The following is a 14570-nucleotide window of genomic DNA, read 5'->3' as shown; positions in this document are numbered from 1 at the left end:
GGATGCGTCTACGTATATGTCCTCCTCATCTTGTTCTGTATCAGCGGCTGTGTCTTCATCTATGATGAAAATTTTGTTTAATGAATCTGAAGACCTATTGGCTCTAGTTAACCATTCCATTAAAGGTCCTTAAATACCCGATGAGTGATGTCTTGCTGAAATAGTTCCATTGCTTAAAAACCAAGGGGAGGGTTTTACTTTAGACAACATGCGTCATATTTCATTAACATCGAACCTAGTGAAATTGGTGGGAAGGGCCCTTCTGAGCCGTGTCATGTCATTAATTTCTGAGAATGCTCTCTTGAATCCGTGTCAAATTGGTTTCAGACTGGGCTGTTCAATTTGGTGTGCTCTTACTGACCTCGAGAGTCGTATTAAATTAGCTCACAACAGAAAACAGTTCGCTGCGCTTGTTACTTTGGGTCTCAGTAAAGCCTACGACAGTGTTGAGCACTCGATGCTGTTACTCAGGTTACAGGAACTCAATTTCCCAAACTATTGTGTAGCCTGGATTTCTGCATTTTTTGGAAAACGGAGAATTTTATTGCTGCCAAAATGGTGTTTCCTCTAGGAGATTTCAACAGACAAGAGGTGTACCGCAGTGGTCAGTTCTCTCACCTGTTCTTTTTAACATTTTTCTAAGCTCAATTCCATGCATTCAAAATGCGAAAACATATTTGTATGCCGACAATATGGCATTTTTTGCATCTGCAGTTGATATTCAGACTCTTTATCAAACCTTGCAATTTACCTAAATGTTCTTGACAGCTGGTTAGGAAGAATTCATCTGTCCCTCAATGTTAAGAAATACGCATTGTTAGTCTTTCCAGTTTCTCATCTTGTAAATATCTGCCTGGTCTATAGAAATCACATAATTCCTCAAGTTCAGACGGTGTAGCATCTTGGAGTAATATATGACACTACTCTATCCTGGCGGCCACACATCGAGCAAGTGTCTGCAAAAGTAGTTCGGGCCATTGGCATACTGTGCAAGCTTTGCAGTGCTAGGTCAGGCAGGAGAAGGCACACACTTCTGCTGATTTATAAAATGTACGTCCGCCCAATTTTGAAGTTCGGCTGTGTTTTATGCTCATGAGCTCCTGCCTATAAACCTCGCCCTCTTGTGCTCTTGGAGCGTGAGGCGTTGTGTCTCTGTCTGGGCCTTCCAAAATATGTCTCCAATGCTGTTCTGCACGTTGAGGTGCGAATCCCATCTTTCTCATTCAGGTTTCACCTTTTAACAGTTCAAACATTTTTAAAATTGTGCGACTCACCTCTTCTCTTCACGCCTCCAGTATAATTTCCTAGTCAACCTGCAGTCTTTTTTAGTGCTGCCTGGTCTCGTTTGCATACTCCGCAGATATGTTTCGTGCAGTCCTTCCTTGATCCCTTAAACATTCATTTCACAGATGTCCGCCAAATGTAACTCACCTTCTGTCCAGATTGCATTCGATGACATTTTCGCATCGAATGCAAAGCTGCAGCCCTTTCCTCTCCTTCAGGGTTTGTTGCAAGACCACCTAAGGTCCTTTCCCTCTCATATTCTTATTGCTACCGATGCCTCGCAGGATCGCGAAAAGGCAGGTGTGGAAATTTTTTTCACCTTCATTGCGTTGGTCTTTTTCTCTCAGTCTTCCTGACTTCACTCGAATTTATCTGGCTGAATTATTAGCAGTAATCGTAGCCTTACGAAAATTAGAAACTACCGTTTCCCATGTCGTGGTTATGATGTACTCTGTCCATTCATTATCCTCACCCACAGAGTCTCGGGCATTACACCTTTTTAAGTTCCTGGACCCGCTCCATCTAAATTCGGTACAGTTGCTTTAGGTACCGGGGCACATGGGCTTTCACTTAAATGAGGTTGCAGATTCCTTAGCAAGGGCCTCTCTCTGTGGCCAAGTTATTGCTGTCCTGCCAACCTGCACATATACAGCTGCGGTGAGGTTTTGCAACTACACAGTATTTTAGGAATTTTCTGCCTAGGCTCTTACATCATCTCCCGAATATCAGCATCTTCTGCATCCTTGGAGTAGTGAAGACTGGCGCTCGCGCAGACTAGAGGTCTCTTTCACGCGTTTGCGTTGCCGGGTTCCTCTGCTAAATTTCTACCTTCACAGATCTGGCCTGGCGGTTTCCCCATTGTGCCGTTTTTGTGCCAAACCTGAGACAGTACATCACTTCCTGCTGTTCTGCTACCGCTTCTCTTATTTGAAGAGGTGTCTTTTGCAAATTCCGTTTCACCAGCTGGGTTTGCCTGTGTCCTCTGCGGTTGTTCTTTCCATTGGTACTTCTTTGCTTGGACGAAGCGACAGGAGTGTGTGCTCTGCTGTGCAAAATTTTCTTGAAGAATCGCAGCGACTCCCATTCTAATATATATATATATATATATAACTTTTATTTTTTAAATTTTTTCCCACTCTCAGTCAGTACGAAATTGCGACATTACAGGCATTGTATACTATTATGCACATTAAGCCATTGTCCCGTCTTCGATCTCCAAGTTAACAGGACCCCTGTCTTTGTCTTCCAATCTGTCAGCCTATATACTATTCCTACTCCATTTCCCATCAAAACGTTCCTGTCTTCAGCAATTAACCACCAGTGTCTTGGCCGCTCCCCCTGTAGTCTGTATGTGCCAGCTTTATTTGAGGCCAACCAACCAGCGCCAGTGTGCTTTTACTAAAGCGCTTGTGGGATGTACTTGTTGCCTATTTTACAGAGTCAACATTTTGAAAAATGCATTCCTGAGATCACCATACTCATTTTATTTCTTGCCATGACAAGAGTGAGGAAGACGTGGAGATTTCGATGCATATTGCTGTCTGAATGCATTAACTGTTTTTACAGAACCCATGCATTGGACCCCTTTCATGCAATTCTGTACACTTGCACATTTTAGCTTGGAAGCTAAGGTTTGTGCATATGAATTTGCAGTTGTGGTACGTATATGTGCCATGAAATCTTTTTTTATTAAACATGCACGGCCGGTAGTGGAATACATTACTTGACAGTAATATAAGCTTTCATTCGACTTAAGTTGTTCAGGTGTTTTATTTTCTTCGTGTGAGCCACTTCTGTAAAAAAGGATGCATGTTCACTGTGACAAACAAAATTTTGAGGAAAGCTTAGTGTGAGCTGGCGACACAAAAAATCTGAATATGTGTAGTTTTGAGTTTACAGCAGTGCGATGATAGTGGCCAGTTTTTGTTGGCTGTTTTAATGGTTTGTGCACCTGCACTCGCAGTGCCCATTGTGCTGTCACCTGCATTGCCTACCAGTAGAGTGCATGCAGATGCAAAGAGGAACTACCAAATATGCCTTGCAACGGACTTTGAATTCAATGCCACTCATTTACTGGAACTGTATGTAAGATGCAAGTCTTGACCATATAGTTACATGGTGTTCTTAAAATGTGCAATGTGGCATCAATTGTGGGCACTACTCCCATTGTGTATTAGAATGTAGATGTGGACTTACAACAATTCTTGTCATTACATATGTTGGTGAAACTGCACATAGTTGATGGTGTATAAAAGACTAGTCCTTCCCTGCTGCCCGGGAAGCCTGAACAGGTGGTGCCATGAACTGTGACTCCACTTCAGAAGAGACCTGTGTACACCTGTGCTTGGAGATAAATATAGAATAATGTGCTTTAAGCACAATAACTATAGTGCTTGCAAAAAGGGTGTTAATAGCCTGTGCAATTTTTCATGTTGTGGCGATGGCTCTCTGTGAGCAAGGGATTACAGTAGTTGAGGCTATAGACATTTTCACCTTTGTGATTTTAATTGCTATTTGCACCAATGTTCCAAGTGCATGTAGCTTATGAAGAACAAGCAAAGCTAATGATCTTTCATATCATAGCAGAAAGGCACTGTATGGAGGAAGCTTACTTAAGCTTATATTAGTTGATGGCATTATGCCTTTCTTGTTTCTAATTAATCAGCAAGAATTAATGCATTTTCCATGTCTTGCCTGCATGCAGCCTTCTGTGGAAGGAACACTGAGGACTAATTGAAGTTGATCTGTATCATTAGATTACCGCATTCTTATGACAAAGAGGCTACTTTGACTGAAAATAGACTTTTTGTAACCTGGAAGGGACCTAGAAATAAAATACAAGTATTACTACTACCAGCCGTTCCATAAGAGAGCTTTTTTTCGTTCTGGATCTCGGAGGCTAGGCTACGCTACCATTGACTTGCAAAAGGTGATCACGATGTCTTTTTTGGTCTCAACTTTCACAAAATTGAATAGAGTGTCAAGAAGAAAGTGGTCCGTTTCTAAATCCTATTTTGTCAGTAATAGATGCGTCTTTTGCTGCAAAAGAAATATCAGCATAGTCACGAGATCCAAACAATCAATTTTATTAAGAACAAAAATTGGATCAAATTTTCTTAGTGTCTCTCTTTAATGGTGGCGTCACTTAATGTTGCACTCGAGATAGTGTAAGGCTGTGGCTTTCTCTGCCAAAGCACCTTTTTTATCAGATTAAGGACTGATTTTATAGCAGTGTGTGCAGAAAGGTGCTGTGTAGTATTAAATCTCACTGATCTTTGCTTCCCAAGGTTAATTTTTGTCCTGTTTGGCTACTTGTGTAGTGCTGAATTGATTGAAAAATTAGTGACCCCCAGTACCAGAATTTGTTTATGCTGATATAGAAATTCTCGCTACTGATATTTCGCGACATGCAATACCTGTGCTACTCAGGCACAAGAAATGAGTGCTTGATGCACCTAGCTCAGGAACTAGGTGAAAATTTTCTCATGAACATAAATTTTATCCCAGGATCTCATATCAGATTCTCAAGAAAATGCAATAGAATTATAGGGCACACTGTGAATTTATGGTGTGGAAAAACTGAGATACAGCTGCAGTTCATTGAGAGTACACAGGACACTCCACAGCGCATGCTTTGCATTTACCTGTTGCAAGAGAACGCAGAGGGGACATTAACTGCATCCTCATCATGTGTCTCTTTGTTCTCGGCAAGGCACTCGTCAGAAGCCATATGCTACTGCCATGTATTGCCATGTGCGTTACTGAGGATGTGCCGACAATGGCAACCAAGTTTTTAAAACTAAAGGTTTTGTCTCGTGGCTCGATTGTTTAACTTTCTACATTTTTACTTTTTGTTATGACTGTTTCGCAAGGATAGCTCTTAATACAATCATTTGTGCGTTAGTTAGTGCTACATGAGGTTCTTATTCTAAAAAAAAAAACAACAAATGCTACGTCATTTATGAGTGCACAGGGACATCATATATAATACTGAAACTTCTTGCACAAAAATAATATTCTTTGCAAAAAGAAGTGAAAGTTGCATTCTAAAATAAACACCAAAAAAATGACACCGAATTTTCAAAAAGTAACAGCTGAAAAATTCAACCCCTAATTATAAAAAAAAAAAAAAGTACAGTGTGTTGGTTAAGCTGTCGTGATGACTTTTGCACAACATGACAGTCATGTGCACTACAGAAGGCAGCAGAAATCGAAATGGAAGCCTGGTCACGCTTCCTGTGGATGTAGTCAAGTCTTCTTTCTTTTGCTGGGGTCGGAATGGACACATCTACACTGTGGAAATGGCACAGATGTGAAGTTGCAAGTGGTTTAGCTTTGCTTTTTAGTTACTTTATTTTTTTGAGGACGGCATATTGTTGCTTTTCATTGTTCTTATTACCACTGCTTAATCGTGCACTTAAATGCGCATGTCCCCGGTAGTGAGTGCAAGTATGGACACATCCTGAATCCACTGCTCATGCATTACCGCACTCTGCAGCTTTGCTGTGATAGTCAAATTTTAGCATTGTGCAATGTGCGGTATACTGTTATCATCCTCTATGTTCAGGCAATAGGTGTTGGTGTGCGTTTGCCATAGTACAGATGGATCATGACATATACTTTTGACGACTTCATACTTGTCCTTAGAGCAAAGGATTAAGAGAAGTGTCACTTGTGGAGGCTAGCCACCTGGCATGCGAGGCAGAAGGCAAGAGAAGTATAGTGAAACTCAATAAACATTCACATTTAGTTATTCTTTTTTGTGGGAGTTGTGGGGCTATGTCTCATGACCACTGGAGTATTACAAGATTTTTGAAAAAAGAAGGTAGGGGTCAGGGGCTCATTATAAAACACATTTGCAAGTGGAAATCACATGTGTAAAACATATCAAACAAGTTATGTGTGCACATTTATAACAACAAAAAGCTGCAGCAGACAAGTTTAATGGCCCTTTTCAGTAGTTTTGTTAATGCCGTTTCAGTGCTGTCATGTCATTAAGACTCCTAACTCTGGGCTGTACTTGCACTGCTGTCAAAGGTACATACAGCCTCCCGAACATTATCTTTGGGGCTGAACAGGTTTGCACAGATATGTATATTGAATAGGCACCTAAAGAAAAGGCTTTGTCTCATGCTGCTTTATGGGTACTTTCGCACTTGGCATTTGATAAAAGTGCAACCAATGTCAGAGAGTTTGGTGCAAGCACAGCATGGCACATGTTACAGCCATGGACAAAAGTTTGCAGGATGCGGATTCACGTATTTCTGTGTTACCTCTTTAAAAAGTCAGCTGGCATTCGTTCAAGCGACTAGAGCATGCATGTCTCCTCATGCGTCTGATGTTTTTCATTGATCTGCCTTGTCTGACCATACAGAAATAAATTTTTTGCTGCATATCCGCACCCTGCAAACTTTTGTCCATGGCTGTACATTTTGCCTTCTTATTCCCTAGGTATCTGTATTCTTTGGTAGCTCATTCTTCTGGCTGCCCTTTCAGCTGGCTGCAGGTTCCCATTGATTCAGAGGTATTTTTTATTGAGGCCAGTACAAAAATTTTCTCCTGTTTTAAAATTTTTTGCTGTGCAGTAACCTTCATATGTATCTTAGCACCTTTTAACATATCTTCCTCCTGTACATCAGGTTTCTTTTTTTTATGGTTAACCTGCACACTGAGATCACATTTCAAAGGCTGCTATGTATAGTAATACATTTGGGATCATTACGTGATTTCAGTAGTTGATGCAGTGGAAATGTAAAGATCATTTTCACATGGAAGATCAGCTCTGAGAAGAGCCAGCCGATGTCAGTGTCTGCAACGAAAGGCCACATACACAAAGACCAGTAATGGGATTGCTCTTTCGACTTTCCTAGCGAATGGCAGTGTCAGTATGTTCTTCTGTGTGAACTTGCTATGTCTGAGCTACATGAACTGATGCATTACTATAAACTTAAAGGTGCACTAAAGAGGAGTCTTAACTCGTCTTTTTACCGCAGGAACTTGATCTACACGTTCCAGGGATTCTTAGAAACTTCGAATTATTGTCTTGTGTGGCCAATTGCCCTAATTAAATCGGATTAAACGTCCCGGTTCCTGCCTTTTTTTGAACTCAACGTGGTAGGTAGGCGGAGTCAGCCAACGCATGGAGTGCCTTTCAGCCAGTCCAGTGGAGGCTTTGCTTTCACTTTTATGTTGCTTTTTAGATTTCTTTGAATAAACAGTTTCAGTCACAGACAATATAGTTGCAAATTAGGCCCATGGAAATAAAAATACACGTGGACTCTTTGATTTACGTATCACTCTGCTGATGGCAGAACTGCAAGGCGCCACGGGACTGGCTGACGCGTTCGTTGACGTCTCCTACTTACCGCGTTGAGTTGAAAAAAAAGGTGGGAGCCGGGATGTTTAACCCGATTTAAATTATTGAAATCGGCCGCACAGGACCATAATTCGAAGTTTCTAAGAATGCCCTGAACGTGTAGATAGAGTTCCCGCGGTAAAAAGACGAGTTCAGGTCCCTCTTTAGTGCAGCTTTAAAATTCAGTCTTCATGCCAATTTTGGGCATGAACAAACAAGCAGTGTAAGAGAAATGGTTTTTGAAAGCTGTGAAAACAAAACCGCAGGTTACTGTACATCCTTGCGAATACATATAACCTTATGAATGCTTGTTGAAATAGTCAGTATTTCAGTGGCTGAAAAGTTCAGTACCATTTTAAGGTAACTAGTAATCCCCATTTAAAAATTGTTTTTGTACTTCACAAGAGGCTTGCTAGCCACTTAAGCCCTATTGAAAGCACTAGTTATGGTGAATGCCTGCAGGTCGTCCACCACCCCGTTTGGTCGGGCAGGAGTCATTTGGCTTGGTTCCACGTGGTCAGATCCCATACTACCTTGTGTTGGAGTCGGTCCTGGAACAACTCTGCATTTTTTATGAAAGTGACCTCTCTCTTCGCAAGGAATTATTTGAAGGCAAGCCTTTTTTATTCTGGGTGTGCATTTCATTTCTGCCATCTTTAAGAAAAATTGATTTTTGCAGGAGTACGACAGCGACTTCACCAGCTTAAGGTGAGTGTAAAACACTTCTGCTCACATCTTGAGAATGCATACAATTGTTAACACATTGTGATCAATAGCTTCAAGCCACTTTGAGGTCATTCCAGTAAAAAAACCAATTTGTGACTGGACAGTGCAAAGAAAAGCACTTTGTCTAAAAAACTTTATGAACCCTAGAAGTGCAATATAGCCCTATATTATTTGCTGCATTGACAGTACTTTAACATTGGATGAAACTCTTCCAAGCATGCTCTATGATGGAGGCCTGTATTTGTACATGCTTTCCAATAGTAAGCTGTCTTGCTTTGGGTCAGCCTGAGCCTTTCACAGCAAACACTGCTATACTGAGCCCTCCTCAGCGAATATTGATGGTCTACATGTAGACCACCAACGTCCAGTCACATGACCAGTGCAAGGTACATGACCATGCACCCATTGCGGTAATTCTGGTAGCCCAGGTTTCCACAAAGTCCGTAGGTCTTGGAATTCACTGTATGCCTCGGGCATTTGCAAAAGACAGCCAGCTGCACAATGACAGCATTTGCCGAGTTTAGCACAGTGTGCAGCAAAGCATGAACACTTTGGAATTTTTTGTTTACTACATAACTTGTTGAGCCTGGCGCATGATAGCCTTAGCTGCTTATGTGCCATTAAACCCAACACAACAAAACACATAACTTGTGAGCTGTAGATAAAGTGAGGCTTTCCATCTAGAAATCATGCATAATCAAGTTGGAAATGCATGTTTAGCCAAGAGGCCTAAGCATAAGCTATAAATTTGCGGTTGTCATTTGTAACCATTTTCTTCCTCCTTTTTTTCATGAACTTGTCCTTATTTTAAACAACCTTTATTGCATGTTTTGCAGTTCTTGGATCCTACTCCAGACCTGCAGGAGTTATGTTCCCTTCGAGTGAAGTTTCGCCATTCATTCAGTTTCTTAATTCAGAATGTCAGGAGAGACCTCCGAAGACGGGTGAGTGTTTGCACATGTTGTCAGAGATCCTTCACACTTGTTGTCTAGAGTTACATATGGTCCATATGGTTTGCTATGGCAGCATGTAAATGCTTTCTCCAGTTTCACACTTTCCATCGTGACATTCTGAGTCACCTGCTCGTTGAGCTCCTGAGCTACTGTCAAAACCTAATGCAGTTAGGCTTCTTCTACCTGCCCTTTTTTTTGTTTTTAATATTTACACATAGTGTTTTCCTTGCTGGCATAACCTGGAGTTTGCAGTATATGCCGCGTTCATCTCAGGCATGAGATACGCATTGAAGGCCATGTAGAAAAACAGTACTTATTGGTGCCAAGAAGAGTTTTCATAAGGTAGACAGATTACTTACTGCCACTCATAACGTTCGTTGAACTGTATAAGTCTATCACCTGGTTAAATCACCGGACTTTTTAATCAAATTTTTTTTTTTTTGCAGGTTAGTGGCAGCCTTGTTTGCTTGCCTGGGTGAGTTTTTCTTTTTTTTTTTTGTTTATTGCCTGTGAGAAGTCAACTTATGTCATGCCATGCTGGCTTTTTATTCTAGTCTAGCATTGAAGACCCAGTGGCACTGCTACATACTCTGTGACTTCTAGTTGAATATAACCTCAGCATTATGTTGTATCTGATTTTTGGTGGACCTGAATGTATTACCGTACTATGCTATGCAGTGTGGTAGAGTGCAGCAACATGTTTTAAGGGGTAATGGCATGAAAAGCTAAAGCTGAGACATTAGGTTTGATTTCGGCGTGTGTGTGTTTGTTAATAATTTCAACGCATTCAGGGTAGGATGGAATGTAAAGATAATGAAAATTCAGACCAATCATAATAAAAACATCTAAACAATAAAATTTCTGCAAAGAATGATTGGCAATACTGTGCTGTTTTGTGGAAACCTTTAAATATGATGACATGGTAAGAAATTTTGGAATAAATGACCAGGTTGGGAAATTTTGTGTAAAGAGAGAGATGGGAGACTGAAGTGTTGCTTTTATTGATGATCCTACACTAGTGTGACACAAGTAGCTTCACAAAATGTTCTGGGTTTGATTGGGTGGATATTTCATGTACTGGTGGTCTCATGGAAGAAGCCATTGAACAATTTCATCTCAAATAGCCAAGGATACAGTCAGTGCTAAAAAAGTAATTGATACGTGACTACCAGTAGAGGTGAATGGTAATGTGAACACTGAGATATTTTTTCATGGCTGTAACGCTGGACTTCTAGCGTTATAATTAGAGGTATAATGTTAATACAGCACAAAAAAACAACAGATGAAGAGACTACACGACATGAGTTCTGAATAGAATTTTATTCAGAGGAAATTAAATATATAAGATTTTGGCAAACCTTGAATGCGAATGAAAAACCAAATTCTGTGCTCGTAGATGAGGAATGGCTTCTTTGTGAAAACGCCGCAAAATGCCCTTGCCCAACGTTACATCAGCGTTATCATTGAGGTCCTGAAAATTAATCAAGCAGATGCAACTCGTTCTCCACAAGGCTGACAGGTGGCTGCACAACTCACATGTCTGCATGCTTTTTAATCATGTACACCTCGAATATTTTGTAACATAATTGATCTTTGTGGCTGAAGATGACTGCATTCCGATCCAAACACAGGAACCAACCGCAACCTCTGCAATGCAGGACAAAGTTAAACATGGTGTGCCTTTCAAAGAGCTTCTGGTTAATACATCAGCCAGTTTAGCTGACGTATTTCTAGCTGTGCAAAATGGGAGTGCTGTGCATGACTTCCTTCCTACACAGTGGGGCTACCATGCAGCCTCTGCTCACACTATCTCTCTCACAGTCTGGCTTCTTGCGGACGGTGCTGTTCGCCCTGGCCAGTTTATTTTGTGTGGTGAACTCGGTCATAAACATTGGTTGAGGAACATACGCCATTTACACGCGAAAATTCAGCCCTTGTCTACGCACACAGAGTTCGGTTTTTAATTTGTGTTTTGGTTGTTTGCAAAAGGATGTACTGCAAGCAACTTAGTTTTCTCTGGCTCAGTATTCCACGAATTCAAGTGAAGTCGCAATGTCAGAATATTTAGTGAGTACAGTAAAACCTCATTCATTTGGACTTCAAGGGAATGCGGAAAATGTCCAAATTATCTGAAGGTCTGAATTAACGAATGGCCCCCAAAATTTCCAGAAACAGTTTGCAACATATTAAAGTTGTTTGGCCAAAGTCAGGGTGTCGGTCATCTGCTTTTGAGATGAAAACTGTGTAGCAATGACAGTTTTTTTGATAAACTATAGATGTATACTGCATGCATAATCTCGGAATTGTTAACGTAGGGCTGCTTCAGAATGGTAAAGGCCTCTGTGGGCTCCTTCACGGTGGAACATGGTAGCAGTGGAGCCTCTTCACAAGCAGTGTTGTCATATGTGAAAAGGCACCACCACACAAACTGCAAACATTGTGTGACAAGCACACAGTTTTTCCCCAATAAAAGAACAGAAAAATCATACGGATGGAACAGAGGGGAAAAGCGTCGGAACGGCGAGATACCTTTTCTCTCTTTTTTTTTTTTTAGAAAATGTAAAGATCAGTGACGCACCAATCAGTTTTTGAAACTGCGAAAAACTGTACTCAGCTAGCAGCTATCACCGTGGTCTGGAGTGAAGCCCAGAAGAAGAAAACCGAAACTATGCGGCCATACAAATTTGCGGCACTGAGGCCCAACGTAAGAGGTGTGCGGGACCTATCTGACATATTAGACATGACGCGGTATATTAGTACGATCTCTTGCTATGTTGCTCATAAAGTGGCGTGGCCTTCAGTAAGGAGCGCGTCCGAATTAACCAGTGGTGCTAAGCAGCATCCGAATTGATGAGCCTCCGGTGCCATAGAATTTATGTGGGCGTTGGCCTAGACCATGTCAGCGGTCTGAATTATCTGGATTTCCGAATGAATGTGGGTGGAATTAACGAGGTTTCATTATGCTAAATTTCACGGGGCAGAGGTGATGGGCCTGTTAGCACTTCTTTTGCTCAAAGTTGTGTGCAGTATGTTATGTCTTGTCTGAATAAAATTCTCATTTGATAGTTAGCACTTGTGTTGTCGTACAGTCAGTCTGCTGGCGCTTAAGCATGAATGAGTACCTACTCACCGAGATATTAATAGATTGACTTTTCCTCAAAACTGTGATTAGTGTACATTTACTTTTATTACATTGCATTGTTATATGTTACACCTATTGTATATATCATCGTGGTCAGATTGGAGTACTGGTACATCATGGCTAGAAGAAATTGTCATAAATTAAATATACAGTCTTCATCAAAGAAACTAATATGTGGACCAATGGAATTAGGTAGGTTATATTTCAGGGTGAAAAAAGGAAAGGGCCCAACGACAGGACTTTGAGGCATACGTGAAGAAAAGTAGGAGTCGTAGTCATCAGCACTTACAAATTACTATCTGTATGCCTGCATCTTTTCTTTCCCAGTAACCATTTATATTATTATTATCAATGTGTGATAGCCCTGTTGAGTTCTCAAGTTAAGTTCACATATGGGGTGTGCAATTCGACACCTCGTGTGACACTGCAGGCTGGGGGTCATTGGGCCCGTTGATAGAGAAAGGAATTTCTTACCTGCATGATGGAAATGGGGGAGCATGACCACTATGGTTATATCAACAGGCATGTCACATAATTGTGAGAGATTTGTTTTTTATTTTTTTCTTCAATTTTTCTGTCATTGCAATGCTTTTCTTTCTCCTTTTTTGTACTGGCTGGCACGTATAAAGCATGTTTAGAAACCGATATGCAAATAAGTAGTTGCTGTGTGGCAGTGATGTCCTTTCCTGATCTAGTCAGTCATTCCTGTGTGCAGTTTTCTCCAAGCTGTCACATTCCTTTGAAATGCTCATGTTTCAAAGATCAAATAACATTCAGATGCATTAAGTCTAAGTAAAACAGTGTGTGCTTTTAATTTCCCTGGCTGTGCTTGCAGGCCTCAGTTGGATCGTGCACTCGATAATGAAGTTATATGCCATCAAAAACGATATGAGTATGACTTTGAAGAAATTGAAAAAATCGCTGAAGGAGGATTTGGCATTGTATGCAAGGTAGGTAGCAAAATTTGTAATTTCACTAAATTCAATTTTGCTCTATTATTAGGGCATTTAATGCTGGGACGAATTTAAAGGGATGAGAGGGGAGTGATCACCCACGCCAAGCAAGAAATTATCTCCGGAGCCCTTCACTACGGCGTCCCTCATAGCCGCTTTGGGACGTTAAACCCAATAATCCAATGAACCAATATCTGTGGAAACACTGTATTTATGAAATTCGCATTAGAATTGATGAAAGATGTTCTAGAAGTACACTGTACAAGCATGACTGCCGCTTGCCCCCCAACCTCCATAAGTTGCCTAGAAATCTGCCCCAGTACCCGGGTTCGAACCCAGCCGCAGCGGCCGTATTTCGATGGAGGCGAAACGCAAAGGCGCCCGTGTGCTGTGCGATGTCAGTGCAAGTTAAAGATCCCCAGGTGGTCGAAATTATTTTGGAGCCCTCCACTACGGAACCTCTTTCTTGTCTCAGTCCTTTATCGCGGTTCAGGTGTCTGCAGAGACGTGAGACAGATACTCTACCATTTCCTTTGCCCCAAAACCAATTTTTTTCAAATGCTAAGCTCATGTTATTTCTGTTTTTGTCTTTTTTGCACACAACTTTATAGGCAATGAGAAGAACAGACCGCCAGATTTATGCTGTGAAGAAGATTCCTTTCAAGTATTGCAATCTCAAAGTTCTGAAGCAGGTAAACTTCCTACACATAATCCCCTTGCTGCAATTTCTTTACATCAGCATAGCTATGACGTGTTTAGAATATTACTATGGCTTCTATTATGAATGATCTCTGGTAAAGGGGCATGGACATTGAAGGCACTTGCATACATCCTTTGTTTGTTTCCACAAAGTGGAGCTCGAAGCCTCTAGACCACATTCATTGCATATCATGTGTTTAGATGTATGCAGTAAAAGCTTTTTAATTTGACCTTCAAGGGACTAGAGAAATTGCTCAAATTATCTGAAAGATTGAATTACAGTGGAACCCCGCTATAGTAAACTCGGATATAGTAAAGTGAAACTGTGGTCACATTTTGCCTTCTATAGATGACTAAATTTTTTTCGTTTATAGTAAAGATTTTTTTACAAGAAGCGGCTATTGTAAGGGGCATCTGGCCATGGCGACATACTTCCCGCCGAACATTGCATCGCGGCA

At 41.0% G+C, this 14570-nt stretch overlaps 1 protein-coding gene across 3 annotated transcripts in view; it reads left to right on the top strand.

Annotated features, from left to right (window-relative positions):
- LOC144113423 (eukaryotic translation initiation factor 2-alpha kinase 1-like) overlaps nucleotides 1–14570 on the top strand; it is a 39887-nt gene that overhangs the window by 2181 nt on the left and 23136 nt on the right. For all 3 annotated transcript variants that reach the window (XM_077646496.1, XM_077646495.1, XM_077646494.1), the window contains exons 3-8: nucleotides 8102–8251; nucleotides 8319–8347; nucleotides 9202–9309; nucleotides 9765–9793; nucleotides 13296–13410; nucleotides 14025–14105. In XM_077646496.1, the coding sequence (XP_077502622.1) occupies nucleotides 8102–8251; nucleotides 8319–8347; nucleotides 9202–9309; nucleotides 9765–9793; nucleotides 13296–13410; nucleotides 14025–14105 (512 nt within the window). The remainder of the gene's footprint in view (nucleotides 1–8101; nucleotides 8252–8318; nucleotides 8348–9201; nucleotides 9310–9764; nucleotides 9794–13295; nucleotides 13411–14024; nucleotides 14106–14570) is intronic.

The sequence above is a fragment of the Amblyomma americanum genome, chromosome 1 (assembly GCF_052857255.1).
Source record: "Amblyomma americanum isolate KBUSLIRL-KWMA chromosome 1, ASM5285725v1, whole genome shotgun sequence".
NCBI classification, from domain to species: Eukaryota; Metazoa; Arthropoda; class Arachnida; order Ixodida; family Ixodidae; genus Amblyomma; species Amblyomma americanum.
This window is presented reverse-complemented; position numbering and strand designations above follow the sequence as displayed.